The 16,638-nt window shown below is 48.8% G+C and overlaps 1 protein-coding gene across 2 annotated transcripts in view; it reads right to left on the bottom strand.

Moving 5' to 3' along the window:
* Window positions 1-7,255, bottom strand: part of LOC146834639 (di-N-acetylchitobiase-like) — a 149,737-nt gene extending 142,482 nt beyond the window's left edge. Inside the window, exon 1 of one of the 2 annotated variants that reach the window (XM_085602109.1) lies at window positions 7,080-7,255. In XM_085602109.1, coding sequence (XP_085458235.1) covers window positions 7,080-7,235 — 156 coding nt within the window. In that variant the 5' untranslated portion in view covers window positions 7,236-7,255. The remainder of the gene's footprint in view (window positions 1-7,079) is intronic. The other variant, XM_085602108.1, reaches the window with a different exon arrangement.
* Between the last annotated feature and the right edge of the window lie 9,383 nt (window positions 7,256-16,638).

Genomic DNA, 16,638 nt, shown 5'->3' with positions numbered 1-16,638 from the left:
ATTGCAGCCTGTGTAAGCTGGTGCTAGCACCACTTAAGAATGATAAAGGCTTCCCTATATCTAAGAGCACTGCGCTTAAAACCTATAAGTCACCCTACAGCAGGCCTTTTCAATCCTGAATGCAGAGTGCTTGGTTCTAAGCGTGAGGGTGCCCCTGCATGAGCAGGATACTTCTACAGCCTTCGGAGTCCATTCTCCTGGGCTGTAAGTGAGACAGCCATATAATATATAGAGGGGCACCGCGTCATTAGGCAATGACCATCTCAAAACTGGCTGCAACGAACCCTGTCATGTTCGGTATCAAACATGTTGGAACCATACTGGGAAGTATGATTCCAAGCAAAGGACATTCCATTCAGTGGTTCCGTTCCTTTCTCGACGACCGGTCTTTTTTGCGTTGCTACACCTCCTTATCAGTCCAAATTCCATCCTCTGGACTTGGGGGTGCCGCAGGGATCCTCACTGAGTCCCACCTTATTTAATCTTTACGTGAGACCGCTGGCTGATGTCGTCAAACAATGTATATGGTCTCATATGCCGATGTGGACGCCCCCAAGTTCCAGAACGGGCTGAGGGAGGTGGCTAGCTGGATGACTGCCAACTGTCTCCAGCTTAACGCTAAGAAGACCGAGGTTATGATCTTCGGGAAGGGTAGGGATCTCTGGGGTGACAGATGGTGGCCGCCGGAACTTGGTGTGGCTCCTACTCTGGTAATGGAGTTGAGAAATCTGGGAGTGTGGTTGGACTCTATTCTCAGCTTTGTGGGGCACACCAAGAAAACCGCAGCATGCTGTTTTGGAGTCCTTCGGGGCTTAAGGCCTGTCCTTAAGTTTTTTGACCCCCCTACCAGGCAGATGGTGGTCCAGGCAACAGTTTTATCTCGCCTGGACTATGCCAGTTCCCTTCTGATAGGGAGTAATCAGGCAGAAATTGTTCGTCTTCAACGCGTTCAAAATGCCACTGCTAGAGCCATTGTCGGCTTGCCTAGGTCATGCTCGGCTTCCAGCACTCTTCGAGCACTACATTGGTTGCCGATTAAGTCGAGAATTCATTTTAAAGTTCTATGTCTGGCTTTTAAAATTTTGAAAGGATCTGCCCCTCAGATTCTTTCGAATCTGTTGTCTGGTTATGTACCGACCCGCTCGTTAGGATCTTCGGGTCAAGCGCTTGCAGTAGTCCCGAGGTTCAGGCTTTGCCGAGTTGGTGGGCGCTCTTTCCGGATAAAAGCTGCAGCGCTTTGGAACTCGCTTCCGCTTGAGCTCCGCGCAATCGATGATCTTCTGTTATTTCGGAAATCATTAAAAACTTTTTTGTTTTAACTGCTCCCTCTATCCCGGTTTTGTGTTAGTATCTGTTGTGTTATATCTTGTCGCGCGCCAGGACGCCCCTTAGCTGGGGCAGCTGTGCGCGTTATAAATACTATTAACATAACATAACATAACATAACAATGTAATGGCCCTCCGTTAGGCCCTCAGTGCTCCTGGTATTAGTCTTCTAGACTCGATCAGCACAACATGGCTGCTGCCGACCAGACATGATTCTGCCCTCCTGCTGCTGAGCCAAGCTCGAGCAGTGGTAGGCAGAACAACAGGCATCCTATCAGGGTTTAGTGTATTGGGGCAGGGTAGGAGGGCTTGCCAGAGCCACATAGTCTGTGTGCAAGGCACATTCTGCTGCCATCCATGCATAGTCCAGCTGAAACCAGGTCAGGGAGCTGTTGTCTCCCGCTCTGGCGCGAAACTGTACAACGGACAGGGAGGTATCTTCCCCCTTCTCCAGCCCCTCCTTAGGGAGGGACCCATGTATTGTCCCAACCCTTTCCTTATGGTATTTAAGGGCTTTCCTATGGGTGAGTCCCTAGATTTGTCATGGGACACAATACAATTCAGACACAACTTCAACTTCGACCATCTGGGCACTCTGGACATCGCTGGACTTCGCTCTGGGCATCAAGGTTGCAACCGGGAATACTCCTGCTGCTCCTGATCTCTTCGCCCTGCTTGTCTGCTGCAAACTCCGTGCCTGTGCTCTATACAGATCCTGTCCAGGGCCTGTGGATACCCAAGACACCTGAAGGAATCTCCCTTAAGGAAAGGAGTCACTTCCCTGCATCTGCAAGCATCGCAACCAAGCTGACTGGTCTGATGATGATCCTGGGCACCTACGGGCTATGAAAGGCTCAGCAACACAGGTGGTGGTTCTCCACATCCCAGTATCCCTCGTCTGAGCCGCAGGAACCAAACCCCTGTGCACCGTGTTGAATTGCAGTTCCATAGACTTGTTGGCTTCCTTCCACCAAGATCTTTGGGCTTCAAGTAGCCCCAACATCAAGCATCTCCAGCGACCAAGATCTTCAATCTCACTGCATCACTTGCACACTGGGCCTGAATCTTTGGTGAGTTATTCGCGGTCTTTTGCAACTCCAGTGCCTTTGGCCTGTGGGTCCTCTAGAGAGTCACTTTTACATTCTTTTGGGCTCCCCTGATTGCTCAGGGCCTGTCCTGACTCCCCTGCTTGTGGTGAGTCTCCTGGACCTTGCTGGTCGCGACATTGCACCTTCTACTTCCACGTTGTTTGTAGTTGCCAAGTCTTGTTGTTGCTCCGCCGGATACCGACCCCTCAACTCTCCACATCCGAAGTGGGACAGCTCGTGAATGGCTCCTGGTCTACCACAGCGTCGCCTGGTCCTCACAGCTGCAGGTCCAAGGGCACCGTCAACTCTCTTACAACGCCCGACATTGATGGGAATTTGGCTTCCGTGCCTCCTGTTCACTTCCAAGTGGCATAAACTATCCCCTCTGCTTTCAGGTACTTCTCGACTTGAATCCACCTTTGGGTTCCACTGGACATTTTCACCTTCTCCAGCAGTGGCATCTTCCTGAAGACAACTGTTTCTAACACCACTTCACACCTATGCACCCGGCTCCCCTGGGGCAGGTATCCTGGTTGCTAAGGTATCCACAGGTGAGGTGGCACTCCAACTTTTTGTCTTTCACAGGGTTACTTCAGGGTCCTCTGGGAATAATATTTCTTCTTTAAAACTGCAACCGCGACTTACACATTGATTTGTATGGAGAACGCGGTTGTGTTCCTACACTGCACACAACCTCCGTGAGGCCCCTAGATACTCTCCTTGGGTGGTTCATTGGGTCCCTGGCACTTCTTCGTCCTCTGACTATTGTCTCGACCCGAGTAGTGGTTCGCATACCACTATTTTAGTATATGGTTTGTTCTCCCCCTGGGGACCACTATGTATTCTGTGCTACTTACCTGTTTCTATTAAAAAGTATTGTGTGCATTGTGTATATCTCCAGCTAAGAGATATCTGTATGTGTTAGTGAGTGTCTTATAATAAATACATATTTTTATAAATATACTGTGTGGTTCGTTTTCACTTAATCTATACCTATAAGATTGCGTTCTGGCAAAACAAGCTGCTTTACATTCCTTCTGGACTAAGCCTGAAGGCTGCTCTCCACAGCTACCACTTAGAGAGCTTTCTAAGAGTGTCTAGACCACTAAAATCACCATAAGGGTTGTCTGGATCAGTACAAAGTGTCCACTTACATAAATGTACATCATATACTGAGCCAGCCTCTCATGCCTGTGATCACACTATTTGGTCAAGCAGGAAAGCCAGGATTGATACCAGGTGGTCTATATTCACATTAAGCAATTCAGCCACTGATCAGGTATTGCTTCCTCTGCTTTTTGACATCGAAGGTATTATGCTTTATTTTTGATTCCTACCACATGATATAGGAGCGTAGGTGGCAGGCAAAAGCCACATGAAAGCTCTGCTCATTTTGGGCTAGGGGGTCGAAGAGAACCTGGAGAGGGGCCAGAGCTAAGTATCGAGCTTGAGTTTTGAGTGACTTGTACAGGTGGGAGAGCCCCTCAAAGCTTAAGAGAAGCCAGATGCCTGTCTCTGGCTCAGGTCGAGGTACTCTTGGACCCACAGCTCAAAACCAGATGAGCTTTCACATTGTTTCTCCATGCAACCCATGGTGTACCAACATGAGCAAAGAATTACAAGAAAGACAAAGCAGGTCAGCATTTAATAGCTGAACTGCCAAGTGTGCAACCACAAAACCCGGTTTCATCAAATTATGCCGTCCTTGCCCAGTACTGTAGTTCAAGGAACCTGCTTTTTAGGTCTCGGGACCATCCGGTCGGCAGACCGGAAGTCCGGAGATTTAATGTCATTGAGAAGAGGGGCTTGCACCCGCCCCTCTTCGCTCCTGTTCTCCATTGGCTGGCCTCTTAAATGCTGGCCAGCCACTGGAGAAGAGGTCCAGTCACTCCGTTGAAGCCCCGTCTTTTTCGGATCGGGGGGCGTGTTTTTTGCGAGAAGTCTCAGGGAGGAGACAACAGCAAAACACGCCCCCAGATCCGAAAATGAGGCTCCCTTTCTCCGAGGCATTTTCGCTGTGCCTCGGAGAAAGGCGGTGGTGTTCCTGGCGTCCTCTCCCCCTGCTGTTGGCTCGGCGTGTCAATTTGCATGTTCTGCGCTATCTAAAAAGCGGCATCGGACTGCTCGGCGTGGATGTGCCTGGAGGGATTCGGTTTGGTGTGTAAATCATCTTGACGGTCAGCTCTGCGACAGCTCTTGGAATGTGTCGCTCACACCCCCTCTCGTTAGTTTACCTCCTCGACCTCACTGCGGGACTATTCACTGCTGGGGCACAGTTCATTCGTTTCAAAGGAGATCGAGAGACCCCAAAAGTTCAGGAAAAGGGCTGCGCCCCCATGTCTCTGTCAAGCTATCATTTGGCGAGCAAGGATTCACACCATCTGTGGCATGTCCCTCACTCCTGGGTAGAGTGATGTTAACGGTTAATAAAGCCCTCAGCCGGGAAATAATCCTAGAATAGTCCGACAAGGCAGGGCCTGGAGTGCTTGCCTAAAATACCAGCTCGGACACTTATAATACAGATTACTATCGGAGGCAGCAGAGGGCCGGGTGCTTCATTCATCGGAGCACCAGTCTGCCAATGGCCCACGGGCGTGCAAGCGAACACGTCATATGTACGCACAGGCAGGCATTTTTATTCTATTTACTGAAAATATGGTGAAGGTCAAAAAAAGACTTTCCCTCAAACATTGGAGCTAGAATAGTAAACCGCCCTGTCCTCGAACATCTGAGGGTATTTCTGTGGGTATACTCAGCATAACCACTGTGTCATGGGCCCTACTCACCGCAAAGCAGGAAAGGGGACCCTTTACTGCTGCTTGAATTACAAAATACAGCCGTAACCAGGGTTCAGTAGGCCCTCAGGCCTCTGTGCCCCGGTGCCACCGCACCTGCTGCACAAATGAAAGCTACGCCGAGTTTCAGGGGAGGGATACAAAAGGAGGCTCCTGCAGGAGGCATCGACAGACAGTATTTAGAACTTCGGAACACCTCGTTGAAACATTGATTGTAGTGCAGGCCTGGAGGGCCGAGTCACACTACGGATTTATATACAGAGCGAGGACGTCGCTTGTGAGCCCTTTGTGAATAATATTCATTTTCCCTGTTACAGATGCTTGGCAGCACCCGGACTGCCCTGTCAAAACGTAATACATGTTTGCCCTGTCCATAGAACACTACTGTCCGTATTTAATGAAAACGGGGCTTCTAAGGTGCCTGTGTCACCCATCCTTAGACATTCCGGCCCGGTGCGCGCGCCACGCCCTGAGCGGCGGTGCGCGACCTGTGACACAGAGGCCCTTCCGCCTGCATCCGCTCCAGTGCCGCATGGCGTCTGTACATCACCAGTTTATTGCCGCTCAGCTCTATTTTCCATTGTTTCTACCAATTGCCAGTGGGGTAAAGAAACTTGAGGGGCCCCCCCTGCAAAGCACATGGAGCCCCCCCCACCCAGCGGCCTGGCCCACCACCTACCACTTTGCCCCACTGCCCAAAATTCTGGTATATTTTGATTTTAAACCTCCAACATTTAATGAAATGCCTCTATATTGTCTTGCTCAAAGTATTAATGAGAAAGTGGGAAACACTCTGTGGCTCTGTGTGTGGGTGCAAATGCAATAGGTCTCGCATTGGAGAGTGATTAAGCTATTGACATTGTAAATAACAATGCTGTTTCTTTAAATGTTTTAAAAACAAAAACATACAAGAATGTCATGAGCAATGCCAACAGCTCTAACTTTAACAATGCCGAGACCATTGCATTGTAAATGCTTGTTCTTAATTATCACATATTCAAATTGTGAGCTTGGTAAATCCACTGTCCAAAAACCTCTTGTATTTGACTTAACATACTATAATCTTGCTCCAGGTATAATAAACATATAGGCCACATATAGGTGCATACGACAATTCACTTGCATATTGATTAACTATTTGTATTGTCGTCAGGGAAGTTGGGACATGAATGTGTCTAACTCAGGGGTCTCCAACCGGTAGCTCGTAAAAACTGTTAACAGGTGCCTCTCAATGCAGGGATATATTCCTAAATACTACGGGCACATCCTTCCACATGTTAAAGAAATACACGAGTTGGGATTCTGAAGAGATTTCATCAGATTTACATGATGTTTGTTGCACGATTTACATGGCAAATATTTTCATGGCTCAGCTGGTGAACTGGCTCTTAAAACCAAGCCAGACTATTGAATCGGCTACAGATTGGTTCTCCCCGTTTTTGGCGCACTCCCCCTCAACCAACACCCCCCGCCCCCCCACACACACACTCATCCTTCTCATTCTACTTACAGAAACAAAACCGTAGACTACAATGAAACCCTTTTGTTTTTTTCTTTGCAGTTTTATATAGCGCCAACTCGACCCGAAGGTATCGATCATAGGGTTTAACATGAGCACAACTACATTGCAGACGGAAACATTCATTTTTAGGCATGGGGAGATTCAGTGATTTGCCCATAATCACAAGATCTTTGAACCTCCCGCCAGACCGAACTTGGTTCCCGAAATTTAGTCTGCGCTCTACCCGGTTCACAACCTGTCACATCATGCCTTTTTGTATTGTTTCAACTACGGAAGGTGCTAAGCATGTGTAACGAATAATGAACGGGAGTCCTACCAGACGTTTTCTAGAAGCGGAGTGGTCCCTACCTCTTGATTTCTGACTTCAGTGATAGGTTCGCAAAGTTTAGGGTCCGCGCAGGGGCACACAGCTGCCGCACTCGTCGCGCGCACACGTCTAGAAAGCACTGCCAGTGCGAGACAAATAACCCAGCAGCCGACCAGCGTTTTCGCCATGATGAACATCTTTTGTGCACCAGCGCGCGTGTCCGGAAGCAAACTGCAACGCCTTCTTTTTACAGCTCACGAGAACGTGCAATAAATCACCTTCTTAATCCTTTCCCCTGGTCAAACTGGAAAGGGGGGATTTTTGGAGCTTGAAAAAGCTGCGCAATGAATGGAGGGTAAACAATGACACGAAATCTGTGGAAAAAGGCAGTTGTAGCAGAAATACAAGTTCCAATACTGAACACTGGAACATACTACAACAAATATGACCAGACTTCATAAAACAAACATAGTAATAGACAGTGCTTTAAATGGAAAAAAATAAGTGCAGGTACTCGCCCAAAAAAAGCTGGGGACTGGGGGCGGAGTTTGGTGCGGGGCTATATTTTTTACCTTTCCCAGCTTTGTATGCACAAAATATGCATGCATTGTAAGAATGTCCAACCATTTATATAGTACTTACCAATAAGTCCTTAATATTAACCAAAGCAACCTTTTTTTAGCAACCCTATAGTAATAAAATATTATGGAAAAAAACACAGCAAGTTTCCTAATGTTTGCCTTGTAGTTTCATGCGTATCTTTGATGCAGGATCATGAATCACTAAACTATATGACAAACCTTTTAACTTGTGACCTGCAGGTAACACAATGATCTCTGCAGCAAAAACAGTAACCAACAAAGCTCCCTATATATAAAAAAAAAATCTGTGATGTGCATGTCTCATGCTGTGCGTTAAAGCAGGCACATTTATCCTCAATGCAATTTCATGTTCAGTCAAGCCTTTGATTAGAAGAATGCAAACAGATATTTCCAGCAAGTGCATTAACCACCAGAGTTATTAAAGTGCCATTGTACCCGGGAATTTACAGTATACATAAGATCTCTGTACCAAGTAATATTTCGAAATGCAGCATGTTGTGATGAGTTAGGCAAGGCGGAATACATTTATTATCACATTTGTCCTCTTGTCAAATTCTTTGGGGCAGAGTTTTAAAAATAATTACGTTAAGACTTTGCCCTTTGCTACTGCGCCCACTTTGTGCTGCAAACCTTTGGCCTTTGCCCGATTAATATACATAGAGTTGGCCTCATGAGTAGCTATTTTTAAAGTACACTTGCCTAGAGCTATTCGCATATTGAAACCTTTTTCGAGATTGCCACAGGTGTATCTCATTGAAAAAGAGATTCTTAGGAGGTGACTTGGGTGCTGCAAATAAACCCAAGTTTATAGTTATATAACAAATGTTTAACAATAAACAGCAAACTACTGAATCAATACTAGCTCTGCAGTTTTTTTTAAAAATCATGAATGCATTGATTTAAGTCTAGAGGGCAGGGATTTTCTTTCATGTAAATCCCTTTCAAATAAATTGTTGATGGGCGAAGATTTGCGGGCGTTTAAAACAATGGGCATGCTAACAAGCTGTATTGCTCTGAACAATGTGTCCCACACTCGCGCCCATTCGGTTTTATGGACACCTTCCCACCCCCTCTGAAAGACACCCTGCAGAGATACTCCTCCTCTCTTAACTTCCAGGGAGGCACCCACAGCTCTCTGTGTTCTAACAAAAACGAGCTGCGGTCATGGCGCTTTTGAAGCAGCTCAGCCCAGGCTTCAACAGCTCGGTTTGAAAGGTGCTTGAAACCACGCAGAAGGTGCCGCCAAGGATGTAGCTTAGGAGCGCAGCATCAACTGCATCAACAAGCATTTGCAATGCAAACGGTCTCGCCTTTGGGACCTTATATGTATTTAGCTATGCAGCACATTAGCCTACTGCTCACTTCTCATAAGTGGAGGAGTTACGGCATGATGTCATGCCAGGTGAGTGTTGTGGGGGAAGGGAAATCCTTGCTTCTTACATCTCCCATGTGTCTGCTTTTTAAAACACAAAACTCCGAGCGCTGATGCGAGTGACGGCGCCCTATTGAATAGCGCATACTTCAAATTGCCACTTCACTTTTTGAAACTCAGAAGCAGCAACATTGTTGTGGTGTCACCGGGGCTTTACTAGCCATAGTTGCTGCTTGATTATCTTGTGCAGCTAAAAACCATTGACAAAGCCAATAGTCCTGACTTGTTGTAGGTATGATGTTACTTGTTGTATCATATGTCTGGATGCAATGACAGAAACAGCAAAATACAAGTCAGGTGGCACACTATGCTAAGCACATATTTTTAGCTTATGTGTTTTAAGCCATGCCCTTAATTACATTGTCCACGCCCCTTTGATAGTCGGTGCACCCTGCGCCCTGCTCAGCAGCGTGTGACAGCTCACCAACTCCCCTCCCCCAGATCACAGATCAAAGCGCCTCGATGCCAGAAGGCCTTGGTGCCACGGGAGCCAGGATGTCAAAGGGCCAAGCCATGGACCACCGGGGGGGGGGGGGGGGGGGGGGTAGGGGCAAGCAACAGTCAAAGTGCTCAGGAGAAAAATCAGAGTTCAGCATTCATCACTCACTCGGCCCTCGTGTCGCACGTCGCATTACCGTCAACATGTCATGCATGCAAACATCACCCATCGTGTATTGAAGTCGAACAATTCCGATTGTATTTCATTTTCTAGACAATAATGTTGCAAAGTTAACCAGGTGTGTCTGTTGAAGGCAGGTTATGTGTAGGTCATGTCTGCCCAGGAATGACTTAATTCGAGAAAGGTGGTGGAATGCACACCGCATTCCATGATTAGTAATGTTTTGTGAAAGTTCAATATTTCTGATTTTTGCGGCGTGCTACCCTTAAATGCGTTCCGTCTGTGCGCACAGGTTTGTAACATGAGTAGTAGAGCCTCACCCAGGACTGACAGCACCCTGTGTCTCTTTATGTATGTTCCCAGGTCACGGACATTCCAATCGACGACGTTACACCTATCCATGTTCCTGTAGTGTTTGTACTACCCTTCTAAGCAAGTGTGACTTACAAACAGCAAGCCATGTCACAGTCTAACAAACTTTTATACCTTTAAAAAAACACAACTTTATAAGCTTCGAGAGTGAAACAAGAGCATTACATGTAATAGGCAACAACTAATCATTGGCAGCATTGACACACATGGCAGGTCCGTGGGTGATAAGGTGCGGCATGAGGGACAGTCTCTTGTCTGAAAGTCATAGTCCTTAGCTTTTCCCTCTCTCTCTGCGTGGAATTGCCTGTGCAGCACTCCACAAAATACCCTGGGCATAGCAAACCAGAATTTGTAGAGCAAGTGCCTTTACCCATGCACCAGTCAGAACTAACTTCCTGAGCACATAGTAGGCTCAGCTCTGAATTCCGACAGTGCGAACTGATTGGATTTGTTCTACTAGGGTTCGGAAGGACAGCTGTTCGAGGTTCTTGTAGACGGATTGGGATTGACAAAGATAGGTGTTGCAGAATTTACCTGCCGGGACAAAAAGTTGATCACTGTAGGAGTAGTGTTCGTTTCAGTACATGGAGAGACAGGGGAATGGTAGGCAGCCTTGATGAACACTGAGAGTTGCCAGTGATCCTTTGAAAATGAGTGTAACGAGAGCTAATGGTGAAGTTCCTGACAAGTGTAACTCTCCGTCAATATACCGAGGGTGTTTTGCGCTATAAATGTTAAACTATACTGGATAAAACCACTAGATGGCAGGCATGTGCTAAGCAAATCAATATAGAGTGAGTTAAAGCTGCAAAAGAATATTTACGTAACATGTTTCAGAATTAGAAGTCAAAAACAGATTCACCAAAACAACGGACACGAGGCATAATAGAAACAAAAATAATTCAAAGAATTTCTATCCGTTCTCTATGCTGCAAATCAAGTGAAATATGGTAGTTTCAATAACTGGCCTTCAGGGCTGAAACATTTTAACTGTGCATTACAATATTACGCTCACTCGCTTGGCTCGATGAACAAAAAAAAAAAAGCAAGCCACACAAAACCCTGCCCTTTTCCTACATAGAAAAAACAGAACACAGGCAACAGGTGATGCACGCGCTCGACCTATCTGTGCTTAGCAAACGCCTCTCCTTGTCCCGCAACCGTGCTGTGAATTGACAGTGTCGGTCTGCTTCAGACAGCGGATCTTGTCGCTTGAGACTGCGTGGTGGAACATCCTCCCGCCACCCCTATGGATCTGTTCACATTTGTGAGTTGACGCCCCGCAGTTTTGGCATAAGGCAGCGTCACAAGACGCTCCAGCGGTAGTGGTAGGGTTGTGATTTTAAGGCACTTAGCATGTAAATGTGCAAATTTACATGAGCCCGAGACGTCGTAATAAGCACCATGTAAAAGCTAAACTGCATGGGGCTGAAATGACACTACACACTGCCATTGTCCAATGGCAAATCAGTACCGTTTTTTCCAATTGACTGTGGGAGGCAGAGACAGCACAAGCAGCGGCCGGGAAAATGCTCATTATCTTCTCCCAGCATTGTCCCGGCCGCTGCTTGCGCTGTCTCTGCCTCCCACAGTCAATTGGAAAAAACAGCACTGATTTGTCACGCATGCGTACGATGTAAGGCATCGCGCGCATGTGAAACAAAGAGTGCAATTTGGGCCACCAATCAGAAAATAAACAAGCACTGAAAATGCAACGGGACTCGTATTTACGCGAGCCCTGTTGCTTTGGAAACAGAAGTGCGGGCCTTAAAGAAGGCACGAATGGGAAGGGGTGGGGGGGTGGTTGTGGTGAAAAAAATTACGGACTGCGGGAGGGAACGTTTAGAGGCAGGGGAAGAAAACGGTTTCTACAGTAAAGGGGCTGATAGCCTCGGAAGAATAATAATGACGACATGGCCGTCAGGAGGCGGGACTACGAAGCTAAAAACCAATCAGAATGCTCAATTTATAATGGGAGCCAATGAAACTTATAGATGGAAAGTGGGCGGAGCTTCTCCCAGCTATAGTGTATACTGCATGCCTCGCAAAGCGATGGCAGCGCTTTTGCGCTGCATCACTAGGCGAGACCTAAAAACGGGCCGTTATGAGTTCCGGTACTCTCCTTGTACGAGGAAAGGTTCCGGTACTCAATGCGAGAAAATATAAAAGTGCAGGTACTCAGTACCGGTGAGTAACGGCCCATTTAAAGCACTGTAATAGAACAGAAAACAAACACTAATAATTAGCAGTCCGTTCACCTGCACCATCTGTTTTCGTTGCCTGAAGTGGGCATTAACTATGAGAATGTATGTTATACTGCACAGTAAGAACGCTCTGCATTGCGCACATTTACACAGTGAGATTTCATATAGTAAATGTTGTTTGTCCTTTTCAGATTCAACCCTGGAAGTCTAGGGAGGTGTTCTCGTGCTATAGTATCCGATAATTGACCAATCAATTTGATTTTAAGAATTGACAGTATCAGTTTTCCCTGTTGAGTCTGTATTTCTGTAAGAGTTTCGAAGATTTGGGCTGTAAGTGTTCGTAGGTCTTTAAAACTAGGTGACCACTTTTATTTAATACACTCGCAAATTGAATGATGTAGTTTTTTTAAATCTAGTATTGATAATTTACTTAAGTATGTTTTAAGTTTGAAACATTTGTTGAAGTCTTAATTATTAAGATTATGAGATCCATATAAATTGTTGGTGCCGGAATGTTTGAGGAATATGATACCCTTGGACGACCAGTCAGGTCACTCCAAGTAATTACCATCAATATTTATCTTTTTGTTGAACCAAAGGGAAGTCAGGGCGGAGTTTTCAATTTTTTTTTTGCGTGGGCATCAATTTGCCAAACTGCACCTTTAGAGTTGATGATGATGTTTGTAGAGGGGGAATGTTTAGTGTGTTCGTTCATGTTAGTAATGATGGTGATGTGGTGAAGTCGTGGAGTCAGAGGTCGAAGTGTACGGGATTGGAGAGGCACAACGTGTCCATACGTTTTTAATTTATGAAAAACAGTTCCCCTACTTATTGTGAAGTATAACCGTCCCGGGACGGTAATTCCGATAGTTTATATGCTTCAGCTGAGAGTCAGGCAAGGATTCTACTGTGCTGTGAAACCCAGGGAGGGACAGAGAGCTAAACAAGCCTACTTGCTAGGGTGCCTGCTTGCCTGCAAGAAATATACATGTGCCAGCAGCGGTCCGTGGAGGGAGTTCCGTGGGGCGGAAAGGCGGGGCGGGGGAGGGGCAGGGTGGGGGGTACTAAACACCGGAAAATGGATAATTGGAGGTAAGTAAACAATTAAATAAATAAAACGAATTTCGTAGCGCGCCCCTGCATCACAAAATGCGGTGCAGCACGCGCTACCAAATTCGTTTTATTTATTTAATTGTTTACTTACCTCCAATTATCCATATTCCGGTGTTTAGTACCACCCCCCACCCTACCCCTCCCCCGCCCCGCCTTTCCGCCCCACGGAACTCGCTCCATGGACCGCTGCTGACATGTGCGCAACTGGTTAATCTACAAATGTAAAGGGTGCTTGGAAGCCAGTATTGGCTTTAATTGATGGAATCATTTGAAGCTTCATGATGACACACGTTTATTCTTTTTGAGTGGTGTAGTGACGGAGCCACCCGGCCCGTGCACACTCGCAGCTCACGCACCCACGCACCCCGAGGGGGGGGCACGCCCGAGGGTATAAATAAAAGGGTTCCGAGACTGCTCGGGGTCTTCGGCCCAGTATCTAGTGTGTGTGTCCTGTGTTTGTGGTACTGCCCAGCCTGCGGCCTAGTCACCTGCCCGGCATCGCTAGACCGGGATACCACATTAGTGACGAGGCGGGTCTGCCCCACGCCTCGCCACACCCCGTGGTCACTGCCCTTACCGGTGGTCCCACCTGCAGCGTCTCGTTGCCTACCCTGCTCGGGCCGCCGTCACCGGCCTCCTTCCGGATCGGGTGCCCACCCCACGGCGAAGTCCTCGCTCTGCTGTCCGGGCTCCGTGTGCGCCGCCTCGGTGGGCGCGCCCCCCACTGCCGGCAGTCCAGGAGGAGGTGTATCTTGTCTGCGCAGGGAGCAGCGCCCGAGGTGAGGCCATCCCTGCGCGTGCAAGCGCCGCCTGTGTACAGTGCTGCTTTGCCTGGATCGTAGCGCTCCCTCGCTACCACTGCCGGCCGCGCTCCCATGGTCACGTGGTTGAGCCGTCGAAGCTCCGTGATTGCCCCAGGGCTTCCCCCAAGCAAGTGCGCTCGCACGGAGGGAGGATTCGACCCTCGCGAGGTGAAGTCAGGCCTCAATCCTGGAAACTGCAGCATAGCCAGTGAAGGGAAGGAGAGCATATCAGGCAGACTCTGCACCCAGGGCCTATGGTTGTGTCCCACAGGGGGAGAGGAAACGCCCCTCCTGGGAAAAGGAAGCAGGAGTGGACAGAGTGGCCAGCACACACTGCATTGAGGTCCCAGGGGAAGAGTGACAAGCAAGCTCAGTGACCACACCTGACTAGCAGCCACCGCAAAAAAAAAAAAAGGAAAGGGGTCACCACAGTGAGTCCGCTCTGATCAAACCAGAGCCTGTACCGGTCAAGCGCCCACAAACTGCCACTGCCACAAACCTTGGCCTGAGGACACAAGGGGTATTTAGTGTTGCAGCGCCACGGCTGTGTAATCAGTGCTCACGCTTGCCTGGCGTATTAACAGAACTGCTCCCGTTCACACGTTGCCTTGTCCATGCCGACAGCATCCTGTGCTCAGACACGCCGGGTCGCGGACAAACGTCTGGAAATGAGCAACCCGGGCGCCAGTGGTGGGAGTGCCCCCCAAGCAGGGCCGCCCCCTCAACAAGCCTCTCAACAGGCTCCCACCCCACCCGGTCATGGCACGGCTGCCCAACTGCCGCCGTTCTGCGAACTGTCGGACCCGTCCACCGCTGCGGCGCGGTGGTGCTCCTGGATTGGTCGGCGTGACCACTGATTCGTCGGGGTGCGGGAGACAGACGGGAGAGTGAAGAGATCACTCCTGTTGTGCTACGGGGGAGCAGAGTTATACGACCTCTTCAAGACCTTGCCGGATAGAGGAGAAGAGGACGACTACACTGGAGCTGTCGCGGCCCTCAACCGCCACTTCAATCCTCAGCTCAAGAAGGACTTCGAATGTTTCAAGTTCCGGCAAGCGCGTCAAGGAGAGGCCGAGACCATCAACATTTTCTACGCCCGGTTGCGGAAGCTGGCGACCACATGCACGCTACCTGACCAGAGAGCGGAGATTCTTGCACAGCTCATTCAAGGTTGTCGGTCAGTACAGTTACGACGCCTCATTCTGAGACAGCCCGGCATCACCCTCGATGAAATTTTAGTGCTTGCCAGGTCCCACGAACTATCCAACGCGCGGGCAGACGAAATGGAGGCAGCCCTCAATCGGCCCACTGCGACTCAGCGGACACCCACGATCAAGGAGGAAGAGTAGATGTGATCCAAAGACGGCCGCCCCAGTCAAGAGGGACCATGAGACCTCTGCAGAAGAACGCATGCGGTAACTGCGGCCTTGACCATCCCCCTGGAGGGAAATGCTTCGCCAGAGGGAAGACGTGCTCGCAATGTGGGAGACACAACCACTTCGCAAAGGTCTGCAGGAGTGGGAGAGGACGAAACAACGCCCCAGGCTCCCGGGAAGTCACGTCAAAGGTACGCCAAAAGACCAAGTTGATGACAGTCAGCCTGGGTTCGACTTTGGGACAGAGGAAGACGACGTATTCTTTGTGTCATTCATTGGCAGAGAAGGGACGAGGCGCCGACCGCCACCCATGTGAGACATCACGGTAGCTGGCTCCCTCCGTGAGCGTCCTCATCGATACCGGAGCGTCAGTCAACGTGATGGACAGAGACCAGTATGAAAAATTGTCACCGCGCTCGCCACTTCTACAGTCCAAAGCACGGATATACACGTATGACAGTGATGTGCCACTTTCTCTACGAGGAGTTATGGAGGTCAAGGTCACCAGCGAAGGCCGGAGTTTGAACACAAAGTTCCATGTCACCGAGGGGAGACGAGGCACCCTACTCAGCTGCCACACGGCGGTGCACGATCTGCACGCCTGAGAGGTGCTGAAAGACTTCCCCATGCTGTTCAAAGGTCTAGGGTGTTTGAAAGGAAAAAAGTTCAAGTTGCACGTGGATCCAACGGCCCGGCCCATGGAGCTAAGACATCGGCGGGTGCTATTCCACCTGCGGCCGCAGGTGGAGGAAGAGCTAAGGAAGCTAGAGGAACTGGGGATGATAGAAAAAGTGTTAGGCCCCACCCCCTGGGTGTCCCCCCTCGTCGTGGCCCCGAAACCCAAACAGCCTGGGGCCATTCGATTATGCGTTGACATGCGCCTACCGAACAAAGCCGTAAAGAGGGAACGGCATCTCACGCCCACGATGGACGACATAGTGGCTGATCTTAACGGCGCCAAATGGTTCACCAAGTTGGACCTCAATGCGGGGTATCACCAGCTGGAACTCCACCCCGACAGCCGAAACATCACATCGTTTTTCACTCACGTTGGATTACGTCGCTACAGAAGATTGAGC

Source organism: Triturus cristatus, chromosome 4_2 (genome assembly GCF_964204655.1).
Source record: "Triturus cristatus chromosome 4_2, aTriCri1.1, whole genome shotgun sequence".
Lineage (NCBI taxonomy): Eukaryota > Metazoa > Chordata > Amphibia > Caudata > Salamandridae > Triturus > Triturus cristatus.
The sequence above is the reverse complement of the archived record's forward strand: the minus strand, read 5'-3'. Positions and strand labels throughout refer to the sequence as shown.